Raw genomic sequence first — 20249 nt, forward strand, 5'->3', positions numbered from 1 at the left:
TTACTAAACATCACAACTAGGCTACAGGGAAAGGATTTTACTAAACATCACACCACAACTAGGCTACAGGGAAGGCTCACAACTAGGCTACAGGAAAGGATTTTACTAAACATCACAACTAGGCTACAGGGAAAGGGATTTTACTAAACATCACACCACAACTAGGCTACAGGGAAGGTAAAGGATTTACTAAACATCACAACAACTAGGCTACAGGGAAGGTTTTTACTAAACATCACAACTAGGCTACAGGGAAAGGATTTTACTAAACATCACACCACAACTAGGCTACAGGGAAAGGATTTTACTAAACATCACACCACAACATCACATCACAACTAGGCTAGGGAAAGGATTTTACTAAACATCACAACTAGGAAAGGAAAGGATTTTACTAAACATCACACCACAACTAGGCTACAGGGAAAGGATTTTACTAAACATCACATCACAACTAGGCTACAGGGAAAGGATTTTACTAAACATCACACCACAACTAGGCTACAGGGAAGGGATTTTACTAAACATCACACCACAACTAGGCTACAGGGAAAGGATTTTACTAAACATCACAACTAGGCTACAGGGAAAGGATTTTACTAAACATCACACCACAACTAGGCTACAGGGAAAGGATTTTACTAAACATCACACCACAACTAGGCTACAGGGAAAGGATTTTACTAAACATCACACCACAACTAGGCTACAGGGAAAGGATTTTACTAAACATCACAACTAGGCTACAGGGAAATGATTTTACTAAACATCACAACTAGGCTACAGGGAAGGGATTTTACTAAACATCACATCACAACTAGGCTACAGGGAAAGGATTTTACTAAACATCACACCACAACTAGGCTACAGGGAAGGTATTTTACTAAACATCACAACTAGGCTACAGGGAAGGGATTTTACTAAACATCACACCACAACTAGGCTACAGGGAAAGGATTTTACTAAACATCACACCACAACTAGGCTACAGGGAAGGGATTTTACTAAACATCACATCACAACTAGGCTACAGGGAAAGGATTTTACAAAACATCACACCACAACTAGGCTACAGGGAAGGGAGTTTACTAAACATCACACCACAACTAGGCTACAGGGAAGGGATTTTGTCTCTACAAGTGTAATCTCCTTGAATGACTGAACTAGTTGAAGACAACTTGTTCTCTCTCTAGTGTGTGTGTGTGTGTGTGTGTGTGTGTGTGTGTGTGTGTGTGTGTGTGTGTGTGTGTGTGTGTGTGTGTGTGTGTGTGTGTGTGTGTGTGTGTGTGTGTGTGTGTGTGTGTGTGTGTGTGTGTGTGTGTGTGTGTGTGTAAATGGATTATCTTTCTGACAGTTACTGACAGACAGATATCCCCTGGGGCAGCAGCATGTAGCTGTCATTCATGACGGTCCATACGACAACTAAAATATTGGTTGGGAAGACAGCATTACAGCCTTACTGCTGGTAGCCCAGATACAGCATACCTGCTAAGAAAATCCATATGAAGACAGAAATGTAGCCATCTCTCTCTCTGAGTGGGAGGGAACAAAACCCTGCTGCCTTCAAAACAATGACAGGCCCGTTGTGCCACACTCACACAACACTGACATCACTTTGTCAGGCTCCATTAAAATCAGACCCTGGGGATTCATCCAAAATGGCACCCTATTCCCTATATAGTGCACTACTTTGGATCAGAGCCCTATAAACCCTGGTAAAAAATAATGTACTATAAAGGGAATCTGGTGTCATTTGGGACGTAGCCTGAGAGAGGAGGGCCTACAACCCAACACACACCAAACGGGGGGGGTTAGTGTGACAAAGAAGAATGGCTGGAGTAATGGTTTAGAACAGTATACAGTACAGAGGAAGGGAGGGTAAGAGAGGGGGGAGAGAGAGAGGAAGTGTGGGAGGAGGGGAGAGGGAGATAATGAGAGAGAGAAGAAAAGAGAGAAAGAGTGAGATAAATGAGTGAGGGTCACAGTGAATTATTAGGGGACACAGTGACAGACAATCCCTGGTCCCGAATGGTGTCTCTGGGGAGTCATTTGTCACCACTGGTTTGTAGGACACCAACGGTCTGATCATCATATCTCTTAAACACCAGCACACATCTTTCACACTTTTCTATGAGGAGAGTCATCAACACCTTAGAATGGATAGTGGGAGCTTCCCTCCCTGTTTTACCCCTGCAGAAACACTTAAAGGCAGATGTCTTAGAGGGGCTCACCAACTGAAAGAGTCATTGTTTTGACATGAAACCTTTTTATGCCGTAATCCCGTCTGGTAATGTGCTATGCGTAGGTAGTCCCACTGAAAAGTGGTCTTGTGGCTAAGAGCACTTAGGTAAGTGTAGCGTAGGGCCAGGGACAATGGGGGCACTCTCAAAGCTACAATATGCAAATCCTTTTTCAGAAAATTGGCAGCCCCACCAGTTGAGGCTGGTGAAATGTCTTTTGAAATGACAATTGAACTCATTCCCAGATCCCAGATTGCACTTTTAAGAGCGGAGTTAGAAGGCAAAGGCAGAGCAGCATCTCTCTCAGTTTAAACAGCCTCCACACACACACCTCCTGCAGAACAGATGCCAACTGTGATTCAGACTAGACAGAACATCAAGGCCGTAATGACGATGGATCAGGGCTTCCATTACAGAGAAGATGTAAAGAGAGCGAGAACGGACGGTGACCTTGTGGACTGCACACAAAGTGCTTCACAGCTGTGTGCTTCTACGTGACTCACCTGGAGTCGTGACAGCACAGTTTGTGTGCATGCATGCATATATATATAGAGAGAGAGATAGAGAGAGATGCATAGACGGGTGGAAAGGAGAAATTATAAAAGTTACCAGTATGGGCAGCTTAGCTTGTCACAGTTGTAGAAAAACACAGACAGACAGACAGACAGACAGACAGACAGACAGGCAGACAGGCAGACAGGCAGACAGGCAGAGAGAGACAGAGACATAGAGACAGACATGCATAGAGGGGTGGAAAGGAAAATGATAAGAGTTACCAGTATGGGCAGCTTAGCTTGTCACAGTTGTATCTCCAGCTACTAATCAGGGCCAGTAGCTTTGGCTGAAAGAATCTGCTAAATGGTATATATTCTTATTACCTGGTGGCCCCTCATCCTCTGGAAGTGTCCGATGGTGTCACTGATTGTGTAGACCCGTACATGACCCATGTGGAGACGGCCGGAGGGGTACGGGAACATGGACAGGACATAAAACTTCTTCCTATGGGAACTCTGGGGAATACAACAAACACATGCTCAGGGAAATAGACTTCATGAGGCTTGTGATAGCCTTGCAATCAATAATTATACAAAATGTTTGACAGGAACTAGCCCTACAAATCTGTGTCTGGCAACATGTGATTAGCGCAACTAACCTGTAGGAATACCAGTCGTATAGCTTACTGTGCGTTCATGCCAGTGTTCTAAAAATGATTGAAAGCAAAAACGTGATTTTTGGTCTTAATTTAGGGTTAGCAGTGTGAGTGAGGTTAGGATTAGGTTCAGAATCAGAATCAGATTTGAGGATTTTGTGGTTAAACCCCTAAGGGTTATACAGCCTGGGTCAGTGCTAGACTACACTCCTAGCTACTGGATTCTTCTGTCTGTATGTCTGGGTGCAGCTGCAGCAGGTTTCCAGAGTGTGTGAGGCAGCACAGATTCCCAGTGTCTTTGAGAAAGGCCAGCCAGGCCAGATAGCCCCTCACTCTGCCATCAGTCTGGACTACACACAGTCTGCCTCCCAAATGGCACCCTATTTCCTACAGGCCATGGTCAAAAGTAGTGCAATACATGCAGGTTTGCATTTTTCGTCATGAATCTTGTTCTGGAGGCAGCTCTGCATAGTGGTCACTAGCTGGCAGAGCCACATAAAGTCATAAAATCTGATTTCACACTTAATCTTAACACTTACCTCACCCACACGGCTAATCCTAATGCCTAACCCTAAAGTAAGACTGAAAAGCACATTTCTGTTTTCATACATTTTTACAATATAGCCAATTTTGACTTTGCAGCTGGCCTATCGAAGGGGCAATCGCTCAGTTCTGCCTCCATGACAAGACTCATAACAATAAATGTCAACCTGCGCAAAAAATAGGAAATAGGTTGCCATTTGGGCCTGAATGAGCATAATGAGTGCAGACTGACTAAACAACGGCTCAAATTATCTTGAAGGAGCTGATTGATGGACTGAAGACTTTTTGTGTGGAAAGCCTGGGCTGAATCATGATGCATTGTGTGTTTGTAACAATGTCGTGACAACATTGGATGTCAGAGTCAGTTACAGTACTATTTGCCTTGGAGGACTGTTGATGGTCGTGACAACAGTAACCAAAAACAGACGGACAAACAGGAGACTGTGAATAGGTTACTTCATTACTAAGCATATTACGCCTATGAGTCAAGAATATTAGACAGTAAGAGAATGATTTAATGAATGTTGAGTCTACACAAACCAGAAGGCCTCCCAAAGGGAACACTAAACAGGGTTCAACCAGACAGACACACACAAACTCAGCAAAAAAATAAATGTCCTCTCACTGTCAACTGTGTTTATTTTCAGCAAACTTAACATGTGTAAATATTTGTGTGAACATAAGATTCAACAACAGACATAAACTGAACAAATTCCACAGACATGTGACTAACAGAAATGGAATAATGGAATAATGTGTCCCTGATCAAAGGGGGGGGGTCAAAATCAACAGCAACAGTCAGTATCTGGTGTGGCCACCAGCTGCATTAAGTACTGCAGTGCATCTCCTCCTCATGGACTGCACCAGATTTGCCAGTTCTTGATGTGATATGTTACCCCACTCTTCCACCAAGGCACCTGCAAGTTCCCGGACATTTATGGGGGGGAATGGCCCTATCCCTCACCCTCCAATCCAACAGGTCCCAGACGTGCTCAATGGGATTGAGATCCGGGTTCTTTGCTGGCCATGGCAGAACACTGACTTTCCTGTCTTGCAGGAAATCACGCACAAAACGAGCAGTATGGCTGGTGGCATTGTCATTCTGGAGGGTCATGTCAGGATGAGCTTGCAGGAAGGGTACCACATGACGGAGGAGGTTGTCTTCCCTGTAACGCACAGCGTTGAGATTGCCTGCAATGACAACAAGCTCATTCCGATGATGCTGAGACACACCACCCCAGACCATGATGGACCCTCTACCTCCAAATCGATCCCGCTCCGGAGTACAAGTCTCGGTGTAACGCTCAATCCTTCGCCGATAAACGCAAATCCAACCATCACCCCTGGTGAGACAAAACCGCGAATCGTCAGTGAAGAGCACTTATTGCCCATCCTGTCTGGTCCAGCGACGGTGGCTTTGTGCCCATAGGCGACGTTGTTGCTAGTGATGTCTGGTGAGGACCTGCCTTACAACAGGCTTACAAGCTCTCAGTCCAGCCTCTCTCAGCCTATTGCGGACAGTCTGAGCACTGATGAAGTGATTGTGCGTTCCTGGTGTAACTCAGGCAGTTGTTGCCATCCTGTACCTGTCCTGCAGGTGTGATGTTCGGATGTACCGATCCTGTGCAGGTGTTGTTATACGTGGTCTGCCATTCCGTCCTGTCTCCTTGTGGCACTGTCTTAGGTGTCTCACAGTACGGACATTGCAATTTATTGCCCTTGCAACATCTGCAGTCCTCATGCCTCCTTGCTGCATGCCTAAGGCACATTCACGCAGATGAGCAGGGACCCTGGGTATCTTTCTTGTTGTGTTTTTCAGAGTCAGTTGAAAGGCCTCTTTAGTGTCCTAAGTTCTAATAACTGTGACCTTAATTGCCTACCATCTGTAAGCTGTTAGTGTCTTAACGACCGTTCCACAGGTGCATGTTCATTAATTGTTTATGGTTCATTGAACAAGCATGAGACACAGTGTTAAAACCCTTTACAATGAAGATTTGTGAAGTATATGGATTTTTACTAATTATCTTTGAAAGACAGTGTCCTGAAAAAGGGACGTTTTTGCTGAGTTTATAAACATAGCAATAGGCCCAGGTACTAATGTACCATGACGACTTTGGTTATTCTGAAGGATGCTGCTTAATTACCAGAGTATGGTTGAATATTAGGCTAGATTATAATTGGAACTAAAGCCAGGGGTGTTTTAAAATATTCATCTGACAATCTTTCCCAGAAGCCTCTACTAAGGGCCAACAGAAAGCAAAGAAAGAAGTTAAGAATTGCTGCCAACTCACCTCCTCCAGCGTATCCCTCCGCCACTGCTCCATGATACGGGGGTGCCACCACTGCTCCACCCTGCGTCTGGTGTCCGCTTTATAGTTCCTGTCCCAGACCCCTGTCTCACTGAACAGGGTCCGAGCCCCGTGTCTGGGGCAGGGGGAGAGGAGGCGGGGCAGGGGGGCACGGTCAGCCCTGGACCTGGGTCGCCCCAACCCCAACCTGAACAGGCCACTGCCACGAAGGCAGAGAGACCCTCTGTACGCTGCCATCTGCATGGCTCTGTTACCTAGGTAACAGGACACAGTTCTATTAGTCAGTGCTCTGCTCACAAGAAAAGACAGCAGAGCACACAGTAGCTGCAGCCAAAGCCTCAGTCAGCTTGTACCCATTCTTAAGGAAAATAGGCTGCTAGGAACAGGATGAAAATAACAGTCTGGAGTTTGATTCTGGTTAACAATAGTTGTTGAGTAATACCTGTTCATTAACACAGTAATAGATGTTTAATAACACCTGAAGGCATCAGATCACATAAGCCAAAAACTTTGCTGAAAAAAGGCACACACACACAGTCGCTAAGGTAACCTGATAGGATATTATAGGGCAAATCCATTTGAATTCAATCCCTTTTTGACAGCACTCATTTTGATTGGAATGATATCTTCCATACATATTTGCCCATTGTAGAAGTGCTCAGAAAGTGACTTTTTGCACCTGTATGTCATTTTGCATACCCCACCATACCATGAGAAATACATGTCTACGTCACTGTAAAAGATACACGAGGTTGATCAAATTTAAAAGCTTACAAACAGGGTTGTCAAACTATTTTATAATGTCTGGTATTTACATAATGTTATATGTATTATTTCTATTTTTTCATATTCACATATCTTGTAGCTTAAACCCTATTTTACATCATCTTAGATGTTTGTGTTGTGCCTGCTATCAGCTGAGAAAACATTCTCTTGAATAAAGGGGTGGGTGTCATGTTTTGGCTGACACATTTACTAAAATGGGTATAAAATCTATTTTAAACTTTCAAATGGTACCACAGAGGTGGTTGGAGGTCCACACATTAGAGAATGTTGACTTGAATAGAAATATCAGTTGTTTTGTATTATACTGTCAATCCTCCATAGAAAACCGATTGAACTCATGGAAATATAGACAACAGAATAGCCATGACCATTTAAGTTGACATTCAAATGTGGGTGGACTGGCAGTCATCATTGTGGTAGTAATTTGATGTTAACATTTTTATTTTATTTAAAATGTCAATGGTGTATAAGTCAAATTGCAGTGGTCTGAAGAGATAGGTCCATAGGGTCGAAGCTTCAATGTATGCAATTATCATTTTTGCGTGTTTTATATATTTACGTGTTATTTACGTGTTTTATTACAATCTACAATGTGATTTTCTGGATTTTTTTCTCTCATTTTGTCTGTCATTGTTGAAGTGTACCTATGATGAAAATTACAGGCCTCTCTCATCTTTTTAAGTGGGAGAACTTGCACAATTGGTGGCTGACTAAATACTTTTTTGCCCCACTGTAAGTCAAAGCCATCTAGTAATTTAAGTGGGTCAGACGTGTCAACCTACAACTGCCTCTAGTAGTAGGATATTTTCCTGGTCACTAAATCATCATTGCAAGACTGCTATAGAAGAAATACAGTATGCTAGACTATATCCCTGAGCTGGTGGGCTGTGTGCCTATGAAGGGACCCCCTGGGAACTTCTCTAAAGAGCCTATAGCCTAGGTAGGTATAGGTAGTTAGCTCGTCCATATCTATACAGAAGGTGACACACTGATACACTCAATTAATCTGCAACTTGAATAAGTTGGTTTCACATAAATTCTCTATCTTTGAGAATTCAACAAAATGTTTAGTACCTCCATATATATCAAACAAATCACACACAAAATCACTACATGCACAAACAGTATATGTCAGTATCTTTCATGCACGACCAAGTTAATAACATGGAAAAATGTGAAATTATGATTGTCTGCAGAATGTAAAGCAAGTGTCACTCGCTCACCAGCCAGCAGCATTCATTCTCCTCAAACACCCACTCAAGCTATAGATAGAGACATCTGCTCTGCTGTAGCCGAGCTACTCTATAGTCTCTATGGGAGATCAATGCAATGCCACAATCACGCTATCCTCCAGCTAGAGCAGAGAGGGATATATAGAGAGAAAGAGACATAAACAAGGTTGTGTCTGTGCATATGAGAGTGTGTAGTAGGTAGATATAGAGGATGAGATGTTTCTATGGTTACATTGACCCTTGTGAATGCAATATCTTTACCATGGAGAGCCTTGCATACACCTTGAGAGATTCAGGCGATGCAAATCACGTTGTTCGAAGTTCACATAGGGTAAATACATTAGCATTTGTGTAAGACAATAATGTTATGTGCTTGTTAGTTATTCAAGAAATTCATCACGAATACAGTTAATAAGAAACATAGCTAGTTAGCTAAGTTAGATCGCGACTCGAGCCATCCATTATTGACATGACACTGACAGCCACATTAGCTAGCTTGTGACATTCGTAAGCTAGATGCATTGTTGAACGTCTGTGAAAAAATAGCTTTGATCACAGGGTTTGAAGTTACTCACTGTGTTCAATTTCCAAATCCTTGCATTAAGCGATATTACTTTTATCATGATCCATTATCTATATCAGATTAAAAATGTTATTGTGCACGTAAAATCGTGCTCCTGTTGTCATAGCTCACACCTCCATGTGCGCCGCCATGTTTGTTTTTAAAAGCTTTATTGACAGCTTCCTCTTAGAACATTGTAACAGGGTGGGTTCCTAAGTACTTTACTGATAAACACTAATGTTTTTTTTTAGTTAATTGCTATGAATGTTAAATTAAGAGGTTAAATATACATTTGATATATCATTATGTGCTTTTTTTTCATACATGTAGGGGTTAATGGGTTCTTCAACACTCCCCATAGGATATCCTTTGAAGAACCCTTTTTGGTTCCAGGTAGTAATCTTTTAGTGTTACATACACTAAAAACCCTTTCCACAGAGAGTTCTACATGGAACCCAAAAGGGTTCTACCTATGGGGACAGCTGAAGAACCCTTTTGGAACCCTTTTTTTATGTGTGTAGAATGTTACATGTCATCTGTGTGGCACACTTTTGCGGGATCCTAGACTTTATTTTATACCCAACAGTCATCCAAAACGGGTCTGGTCTGTTCCACAACTCAACTGTATGGGCAACCTGGTGAGTTAGGGGATCTCTCTTACAGTGTGTGGCTATCTTTCCCTGCAGCTGTGCTCATATATTGATTTTGTGTGGGCGTGTGTGCGTGTGCGTGTGTGTGCGTGTGCGTGTGCGTGTGCGTGTGCGTGTGTGTGTGTGTGTGTCTGTGTGTGTGTGTGTGTCTGTGTGTGTGTGTGTCTGTGTGTGTCTGTGTGTGTGTCTGTGTGTTGGTGCATGCCGGCGGGCATGTGAGTTCATCTGAGTTCCTGTGTATGCCTACCTGACAAGAAATCTTGTTATTATTCCCAAAATGAAAACAAATAAGTTCACTGAAACCAATCAAAACATGATGGATGAATGTATATGCAAATGTAAGAATTTTGGATACTAAGAAATAGAAAAGTCTATTTGAAGTTTTGAATTAAGTTAGATGGGATAGGAGCGAGACTATTTTCTCAAGGTCAGCATGTCCTAGTTTCACAGTCAGCTCTACTTCTCGTTTGTTCATTGTTGTCAATGTGCTGTGAATATCCTTCAAACAACAAAACTTTCATCTGTTTCACTGTCATAACAGACACCATACCCACTGATAAAAATTCAGTATAGGCATTCTCAGTGTCGCCTTGATGCAATTTTTCCCATAGTTGTGATCTCAAAGGGAAAAGCTTGCAGTTGCATTCTCAAATGACAGGGTTTCTGCCCACATTGTCAACCTGTTTTATCGCATGATGATATCCTCAGGAACCAACGGAAAGAAATACATAGTCACTTTGACAATAACAGTCAGCAATGACCAAGATATACTGTGTAGTCAACCCCAACTTCGATCTTCTAATTTAGTCTGTATTACATTCAGTGAGTCTGTATTACATTCTGTGAGTCTGTATTACATTTAGTGAGTCTATATTACATTCTGTGAGTCTGTATTACATTCAGTATGTCAGTATTACAAAGGTTATGGAGTATTTTGTGTCAATAAAGGGAAATTGTTGACTTTAGGCTACACATAAGTTATTGTTCTCATTCAAATTAAATAACTTGGATCTAACAGCTAAATATTGAGCTATACATGTTAAAAGTTCAAACTTTACACTACAGGGTTTGTTTAAGTTTATTAATTGCAATGGCTTGCAGGCACGAGACAGTTCTGCTGGTTACCTTAGCAACCCTTTTATCTCCACACCAGATTATTTTCCGTTAAAGGATTTAGATTTGTGGAACTGGGAGTTAGGCGTGAAGAGTGAAAGATACAAATCACTAACTACACCGAAACTGAAAGGCCTTCTGCTATGTCTTACAGTAGCACGTGCCTCTTTGATGTCGACTTCCATGGTAATATGATGACTGTACAGAGTACAGACTAGTGTTTCCATGCACTCCATCTCCATTACAGAAGAGATAGATCCAACGTGGAGGAGGATGCCTCGTCTAATCAGAGGCATTTCTCTATGAGAGATCCCCTGAGCATGCACCTTTGATCTGACTAACTAGCAGACAGAGGGAAGGAACACAGAAAAGGGGGAAAAGAAGTGAAAGATGGAGACGGGTGGGTGGTGGCGGTGTGGTGTGGTGTGGTGGACAGGATAGCGAGCGGCAGAGAAGCAGCACAGAACAGAAAGGCTCTGCACTATCCATAGTCTGACGTCAGTGTGCTAAACTAAACCTGGGGTGCCGTGGCCGCTCTCCTTTCACGTTGTATATCAGAGACAAGAGGACCACGTCCCTGCCCAGGGCACAACTCACAGGATGTGGTTATGAGGAGAAAAAGATGGAAGAGGAAAATGGGTATTTAACACTATTTAAAAAGTTTCCTCCTACTGTTCTTTTAAAGAATAAGCTTCCTTCAACTTGATCACTGTTGAATGAATGAACAAACAGGACACTGGGCACATAAGTACAGTACTTATGTACTTGATACATTCAAGAAGGTCAAAATTCTCCTTCGATTCAAGGTGGATTGAGTACTGTTCTATCATCTGATCTTAAAAATAAAGAAACAAGGCCAGTAGGAGGATTGTCATGAAACTATAACATGACTGCCTATGAGTTGTATAGATAGACAATGGATTGTATTTAGAATATTGAGAATAGGATGAGTTTGTCTGACGGTCCCTAATCCTAAAGTCAATCTCCATTGATGTGCTTTGATGTTGTGGTTCAATACAGACCCTTAGCTAAAGACACAAGGTGAAACAGCCTGGGAGTTCCCTTCACAGTGTGAGGGAGTTCTCTGTGTGGGCAAGGGATTAATCCTCCTGGACTCTGTACTGTTAAAATAGAACGACTCAAAACACTATCATCGTGTAGGAAAATCACAAATAGTGCACTTGAACTGAGATCTGGTGTTTGGAGGGTGTTTGAATGTAAACGCAATGTAAGTGTTCTGATAGACTGGATGGATTTCAAAACTGAATGGAAGGACCCTGAAACACCAAAGTGGTTCTACAATCTGAATAATTGTGTTTTTAAGAGGGTGGTGTTGTAGTTTTAGGAGGGTTGTGAAAACACTTTTTGGTGTTTCAGTGCATGTAAAATGCAGCATCAAAACACAAAAATAATGTTTTGTTAGACTGTTTCTCTCATTCAATCAAATGGTTTTACATTTCTAATTGGTTTCTAGCATAAATATTGATTGATGATTTTCAGTCAATATTTTGATTAACATTTTAAAGAAGACTATGATGTGAAAATTGTTCCTATATGGTAGACTTTGGGACTTGTTATAGGCCACAGTTGCAAGGTCCATTGTGAGATTATAAATAATGTTACAATCAAAATTATTGAAATTATAGCAGAGGTAACACTCGTATCCATGTGAGAAGGTACAGTTGAAGTCGGAAGTTTACATCCACCTTAGCCAAATCAATTTAAACTCAGTTTTTAACAATTCCTGACATTTAATCCTAGTAAACATTCCCTGTCTTAGATAATTTAGGATCACCACTTTATTTCAAGAATGTGAAATGTCAGAATAATAGTAGAGAGAATTATTTATTTCAGCATTTATTTCTTTCATCACATTCCGAGTGGGTCAGAAGTTTACATACACTCAATTAGTATTTGGTAGCATTGCCTTTAAATTGTTTTCCTTAGGTCAAACGTTTCGGGTAGCTTTCCACAAGCTTCCCACAATAAGTGAGGGTGAATTTCTGCCCATTCCTCCTGACAGAGCTGGTGTAACTGGGTCAGGTTTGTAGGACTCCTTGCTCGCACAAGATTTTTCAGTTCTGCCCACAAATTTTCTATGGAACTAAGGTCATGGCTTTGTGATGTCCACTCCAATAGCTTGACTTTGTTGTCCTTAAGCCATTTTGCCACAACTATTGAAGTATGCTTGGAGTCATTGTTCATTTGGAAGACCCATCTGCAACCAAGCTTAACTTCCCGACTGATGTCTTGAGATGTTGCTTCAATGTATCCACATAATTTTCCTTCCTCATGAGGCCATCTATTTTGTGAAGTGCACCAGTCCCTCCTGCAGCAAAGCACCCACACATCATGATGGTGTTCTTCGGCTTGCAAGCCTCCCCTTTTTCCCTCCAAACATAACGATGGTCATTATGGCCAAACAATTCTATTTTTGTTTCCTCAGGACAGAGAATATATCTCCAAAAAGTATGATCTTTGTCCCCATGGACAGTTGCAAACCGTAGTCTGGCTTTTTATGGCGGTTTTGGAGCGGTGTCTTCTTCCTTGCTGAGCGGCCTTTCAGGTTATGTTGATATAGGTCTTGTTTTACTCTGGATATAGATACTTTTGTACCTCTTTCCTCCAGCATCTTCCCAAGGTCCTTTGCTGTTGTTCTGGGATTGATTTGCACTTTTCGCACCAAAATACGTTAATCTCTAGGAGACAGAAGGCGTCTCCTTCCTGAGCGGTATGAGGGCTGCGTGTTCTCATGGTGTTAATAGTTGCATACTATTGTTTGTACAGATGAACATGGTACCTTCAGGCATTTGGAAATTGCTCCCAAGGATGAACCAGACTTGTGGAGGTCTACAATTGTTTTTCTGAGGTCTTAGCTGATTTCTTTTGATTTTCCAATGATGTCAAGCAAAGAGGCACTGAGTTTGAAGGTAGGCCTTGAAATACATCCACAGGTACACCTCAAATGATTCAAATGATGTCAATTAGCCTATCAGAAGCTTCTAAAGCCATGATATCATTTTCTGGAATTTTCCAAGCTGTTTGAAGGCACAGTCAACTTAATGTATGTAAACTTCTGACCCACTGGAATTGTGATACAGTGAATTATGAGTGAAATCATATGTCTGTAATTGTTAGACAAATGACTTGTGTCATGCACAAAGTAGATGTTCTAACCGACATGCCAAAACTATAGTTTGTTAACAAGAAATGTGTGGAGTGGTTGAAAATTTGTTTTAATGACTCCAACCTAAGTGTATGTAAACCTCCGACTTCACCTGTAGATGTGAACACCACCTTAGTTCATTTTAACAGTGTGAGAGGTTATATGATATCAAATTTGAAGGACTGTGGGTTATTTCAATGGTTGCAATGAACCAGGAATGTCCTTTTATTGTGATTTTTGGGAGGTTGTTTTTGGTTTGGAGGGGACACACAGGATAAGTGACTCAATGGTTGGGTTAAGGCTCTCTTTCACCCTTCATTTATTTTTCTCTCATCCTCTCCATTTTAGTTTCACAATTATTACAGGATTCCACTTCTTTAATTTGCAATTTAAGTAATAGATCTCAAACCAATATAGTAAAATAACACAGCCATCTATTCATCAACAATTACTCTGGGATGAGCTAATGACTGACAGATTTGATCCACTCCCTATTTGCCTTTGAATGTCAGTTCAAACACTTTCTCTGATGCCTATTTTCAAACTAATGTAATCTCTTCTGCAAGCAGAAATCTACCTCCACCCACACCCCTCCTCCCTCCCTCCCACCTCTCAGGCTCAACCATGACAAACAGCCCATGTTAATCACACCCTCTCGCCATGTTTCGGAGGGTGGTTACAGTTCACACACACACACACACACACACACACACACAGAACCAGAAGACAACCGATCACACAGCATCAGAGAGAGAACATTCCTCCTCTGTGTGACTGGATAAAGGAGAGGATGCGGTGAGGTAGTGGGTGGAAGGTGATGTGGGGGACTGGTCGGTTCCAACCTAACAAAAGGAGACCTTTTGGGGGACGGCCGTGTGATTCACGTCCACGTCGGCCGCGCTGAGAAGTGGCAGCATCGGCACAGGCAAGAAGCAATCTCACACCATCTTGGCTCCCAGAGTCCAATGAGGAAGGGCCTGATCAGCCTCTGCCTGTGACCATTGTTCAGAGGGTCTGATTAAGTGTGATGTTATTTCCAGGGCCTATTTCACATCGACAGCCCCTCAGCAGGCGCCCAGCCGGTCGTGTACTGTGTCCTTCATTGATCTTTTCCCAGAGAAGACAAAGATAGATAAAGAGGAACACGGTGGTATGGTGAAGACGGACGGGTCTGAAAGGCAGGAGTAGAATTGTTAGTTAGAGACCATAGAAAAATCTGGACACCGATATCCAAACTCATTACCATGTCAACTGTAACATTTCCCTTGGTGTTCAAGCAAGTATGATAACTATGACCCTGGTGTTATCTTATTTGAGAACGATTACTTCTCAGAAGCATTGTTATACAGTTTCTTACTTTTCATTAACAGTGGTATGAATTCTGACAGTACATGAGAAGTTTCTAATCAAATCCATAATTTAGCCCAAACTATATTGTCCCATACTAACCCTTCCAGCCCACAACAACCACTGAATCTCCTGAGAGGGCCTTATTAAGAAACACCGAGACATTATAGTTTGTATCGTTCCTCTGATCTTGCCCAGTGCTATTATAGCAGGTCGACACGGGAGTTCAGTTTCACATCGTCTTGTTTAAATCAGTGTCTTGATGTTGTGTGTCTAATAAACTGTGCTGCTTTGCCTCATCAAGACTGATAATTATGTTTCTGGTGAGAGAGATGAGCACTTCCACATACAGTACATAACAACACAACGCTTCCTTCCTTCCTCCGCCCACCATCCCGCCCGGCTCCTAACAGGACTCCTCGGTAGTTAACGCTACTAATTAGTGCTCCTCTCTCCTATGGATCCATCTGCAGTTTCACAGACACCGGGGGAGGTGGAGGAGGGAAGATGTGTGTACCCCAAACTCTGCAGATCGAAACATTTTGCTACTCACCACAATCACGGTATATGTTGGGGGCATTTGAGTCCGCCTGTCCAACTTCTCAATCTAAATAGTAATCCTTTTGATTTGATTGGTTTATTTGAATCCCCAAAAGCTTTCACAGGGGCATCAGTATTCTTCCCGGGGTCCACAAAAACAAAAACCCTGACAAGTAAGAAAACTCTGATGGACAGTCACACAAATGTAAAATACATCGATATACAAACAATACAACAAAAAATTATGTATTTGTTAGAGTGTCTGTGTGTTGGTTTGTCAGTCCCCTCATTTATATTGGTGTTGTCACTGTTGTTGTTTTTTAAGGAATGTACAAATGTAATCATATCAAACCTCTCTTTCACTGTATGAGTACACAACCACACCAGCCACATTGTCTCTCGTCAGATAGCGCCCCTCCTCCACGACACTCGTCCCTCAATCGGTGCAGGTGGAATCAACGTGCTATCTGATGTAAGACAATGCACCAGACATGCAAGTAGCTATAGAAACTAACATAAACCCTAACCTGAACACACATCCTACCCAGAGGCACTTTTCAAGTTTCTCCTAAAGATAGAATCAAATGGACATTAATAATATAACTCCTCTCTAAATCTGTCCACTTCTAAATTGTCCCTCATCTCAACCAATAAGTAAAGGTCAGCTGGTTACCATGGTGATGGGTCGGGGGACTTGCCTTGCCTTTGTTGAAATGAAAAGGAACAGTGGAAGTAAGAAGAATCAAGGGACTTAGTCACAAGGCTCAGATCCACAAAAGGAGTGAGAGCACGGAGGATGTGAAGACAAATGTGTCCAATAGCCAATATCTAATTAAACAGGTTGTCTATGTGAGCAGCTGAGAGTACAGAGAAATAGTGCCTGTCTGCTCCTGCACAGTGAGGGTGGATGGAGGAGAGACCAGGAGCCACGAACAGGTCTCTTTTTAGCAAGGTCCCCGGTAAAAAGAGATACACTCTGAGAAAATGAATCTTTTATACATTCTCCTTTGGCACAAGAGAGACTTTTATCTCTGTCCCATTAGCATTTTTGGCGCTGAAGCAATTTACATTTTTATAGCATAATTAATGAACAAGAAAGTAATTTACATTTTCGCTCCATTCGCCGGGCACATTGTCTGGAGCATATTTGATATTTGGAGGGGGCCAGTATTTGGGAATGTGTGGGCGAGTTGGTGTGTCATTGTCTCTGTATTTGTGTGTGTCGATCAGTGTGTCAAGCAATGTGTGTGTGTGTGTGTGTGTGTGTGTGTGTGTGTGTGTGTGTGTGTGTGTGTGTGTGTGTGTGTGTGTGTGTGTGTGTGTGTGTGTGTGTGTGTGTGTGTGTGTGTGTGTGTGTGTGTGTGTGTGTTTGGAAGTTTTCAAGGAAAAGATGGAACAAAATAGGCCTTAATAAACAACAGGGGAGGAATAGAGGAGGAGAGGTGTTTTCAGGTGCAAATTGAGGCCAGAGGCGACCTGTCTTTTACTTCAGCTGGTGCTCACATCAAAAGGCTGGAGGCAGAGTCCTTCACAGCAAATTAAACCATTCAAGCAGCTCAAAGGGAAATATAATTCATACAAGTGTCATACATATTCCCGACAAACATAAAAAGAGAAACTGTGTCATTATTGTTTTGCATTTTTCCCTCTCCAGGTTGATGACCCTTGTGACGGTTAACCCTATAAAGCCTGGCTCTTATCTTTTGAAAAGGGCTCTCACGTTGATAGTGGTTTTCTGGCTTAAACATGAAAAGGAACGTTAGAATAAGGAATATCCCATATAACATTAATGTATATCAGTGAACGAGAGCGACCCGGCACTATGTATTTTACTGGTTTGTGACTCACTAACATTGTCCCCGGTTAGAGAGGAATAAAGCAGCCCAAGAGTTAACACACAGGAACTTTACTTAAACACACTGAGGAAGATTAATATGGGGATGAACATGGGAATGTACATTGGGATATAAAGTGGGAAAGATAGTGGAATGGTACACTCTTAGAAAAAATAGTTCCAAAAGGGTTCTTCGGCTGTCCCCATAGGAGAACCCTTTGGGTTCCAGGTAGAATCCATATAGGTTCCAAGTAGAACCGTTTTGGGTTCCATGTAGAACCCTCTGTAGAAAGGGTTCTACATGGAACCCGAAAGGGTTCTACCTGAAACCAAAAAGGGTTCTTCAAAAGATTCTCATATGGGGACAAACAAATAACCCTTTAAGGTTCTAGATAGCACACTTTTTCTTTTTTAGAGCATAGTGGTTCTGTAATGGACAGAAACAGAGGTCATTAATACACACACACACCGAATGAATACACCAGGGCACAAATGCATAGATACAGAATCTTACAGAATATAGCAGTAGTAAATGTGAAAAGACTGTATAGATTGCATATGCCATCTGCAGAGTAACACACAGCACAGTAAACTCAACATACAATAGACAATAATAGGAACTAACTATGAAGAACAATATACAAACGTCACACAACTCACTTTTAACACCCACACCATCCCACAAGTCAAGAGATATGAGTGAGTCCAGTTGTTGATGGGCAGAGGCAGATGTTGCTCTCTGCCACTGCTTGATGGAGACTGACAGTATAGTGGGACCTGCAGACGATGGGCAGATGTCCGAACCTCTAGTAACCTCCCTAGCGATCACACAGGTCACACAGGTCAGAGGGAGTTTGAGGGGCAGGTTTTTGTTACCCACTAGAGTCTAGATTCTCAGGCTCCGGTCATGGGGGATGGGGAGTGGAGTGTGGAGCTTAGAGTTGTGAGGTGCTGATAACAGTCACCGGCAAGGAACTCGTAACCATCATCTTTAGTTTATTTGACCCTGAAATGAATGTGATTTATGCATACCTGTGGTCTAAATGATTAAGTGTTTTGTGGGGTAAATTATATCTGTTTTGAAACTGTCACCTGCAACAAGACAAGCAGTCAGGATGTGTTTTTTCTCTTCAGCCAGGCTTCAAGCAAGACGTGATATAGACGTCCAGGGGAAATTTTCCATTGAACTCTGTGACACTGCTATGTGTGTGAGCGTAATCTAATCAGGTCTGTACAAAACCTGAAGGCACAGAACAGAACAATAGCCTACATGGTGGCAGAGGGGAGATTTCGGACATTGTCACATGCCAAAATAGAACAGGCGTGCTAGTAAAATATGTAAACCTTGATTAAAGAGCAACAAAAAAATAAAATCCCTGACAACACTGCAGCCAGCTGTGTCCCAGTAACGTGGCTGTAATTCTAATCAGGTTTTCCCACTCACAAAATGGAGGTGTTCCTAACACATTGAGGTTCATTGTATTTTCCAACATCAAATACAGTCAAAAAGCAATCATATTTGTCACAAAACAGCTGAGTCACTCTCACAAGGTGTCCTACCTACACTTATAGAGAGAGACAGATGTTTACTGATGTGCCTGGCTACCCTTTAGTGCACCACAGCTACATGTCCCAGTAGAATTTGCCAGTAAAGTTCCTCCATATCGACTGTCTGTCACAAACTGTATATAGCCTCGTTATTGTTATATCATTTTCTTGTGTTACTTTTAGATACAAAAAACAACAACTTTTGTTTATTTAGTAAATATTTCTTGAACTGCAAGTGGTTAAGAGCTTGTAAGTAAGCATTTCACAGTAAGGTCTACACCTGTTGTATTCGGCACATGTGGCAAATACAATTTGATTTGTGGTGATCCCAACACTTGGCATTACTGAGTCTGCTGGTGGTAACACATCTAAACATGCACTCTAAGAAGTCTGACTGGGGCTGAAATAGAATTAATTAAGACTAAATACATTATCATAAAGAGAGAGAATCTAACTTGATTACTTCCCCTTAAGGCAATTCATCTCTGGCACCTGCTTTGACTTGACATGCCTTGCTCCTGGCATCCCAGGGGGGATTTCATTGCCATCTTATGCTTGTGTAATTACCATCAACTGGTGTGGACACAGACTCACCCTGAAGAGACATTTGAAGATAATCAATGGATTGACTGGTTCTGTTGAATGAGCACCAATTATGGGACTCTACCTTCTCATAGAATGGAAGAGGTGGCGACAGGCCAGGAATCACTGATGGTGTGTTTGGGATTTATTACAAACAATGGAGAGGTCTATTTTTGTTTATTTGCAGATGTATTCCCTATTATTTACTATAGTATAGGTTTATTGTTTGAAATATGGCTGAACAGTCTAGCATGGGAGCCTTCTCCTTCAGGCCTTCTTCTTAGTAAAGCTTCTTGGAGTAGGGCGAAGACAAGTTGGCCCTTGACTCTGATCCTGGGTCAGTTTAGCATTTTCCTCACTAATGGGGTTGGGAGAGGGGAAGCTGATCCTAGGTCTGTACCAATGGGGAACGTCACCCTGGAGCAGAATTCTCCCAGTCCATTGTCTGTGGAATTCATGAGTTGCTGTCCGCTTCAATGGTGCTGAATCTCGAATCCGCTTTAGCACCATTGAACATTTTACTCTTTTGACAAAGTCCAAATTTGAGTCATAAGGTGACATATTTTCCTGCATCACAATTCATATTACAGGCCTACAGCATAGGGACTCAGTTGGCCAAAAAGAAAGCAATAAGGGTGATATGTTTT

At 42.1% G+C, this 20249-nt stretch overlaps 1 protein-coding gene across 1 annotated transcript in view; it reads right to left on the reverse strand.

The window, feature by feature from the left end:
- lars2 (leucyl-tRNA synthetase 2, mitochondrial) overlaps positions 1–8972 on the reverse strand; it is a 47426-nt gene extending 38454 nt beyond the window's left edge. The window contains exons 1-3 of the mRNA XM_064947997.1: positions 8836–8972; positions 6225–6496; positions 3119–3250 (exon numbers count right to left, since the gene is read on the reverse strand). Coding sequence (XP_064804069.1) covers positions 3119–3250; positions 6225–6485 — 393 coding nt within the window. The 5' untranslated portion in view covers positions 6486–6496; positions 8836–8972. The remainder of the gene's footprint in view (positions 1–3118; positions 3251–6224; positions 6497–8835) is intronic.
- Positions 8973–20249: the final 11277 nt, after the last annotated feature.

The sequence above is a fragment of the Oncorhynchus masou genome, chromosome 30, assembly GCF_036934945.1.
Source record: "Oncorhynchus masou masou isolate Uvic2021 chromosome 30, UVic_Omas_1.1, whole genome shotgun sequence".
Taxonomy (NCBI): domain Eukaryota; kingdom Metazoa; phylum Chordata; class Actinopteri; order Salmoniformes; family Salmonidae; genus Oncorhynchus; species Oncorhynchus masou.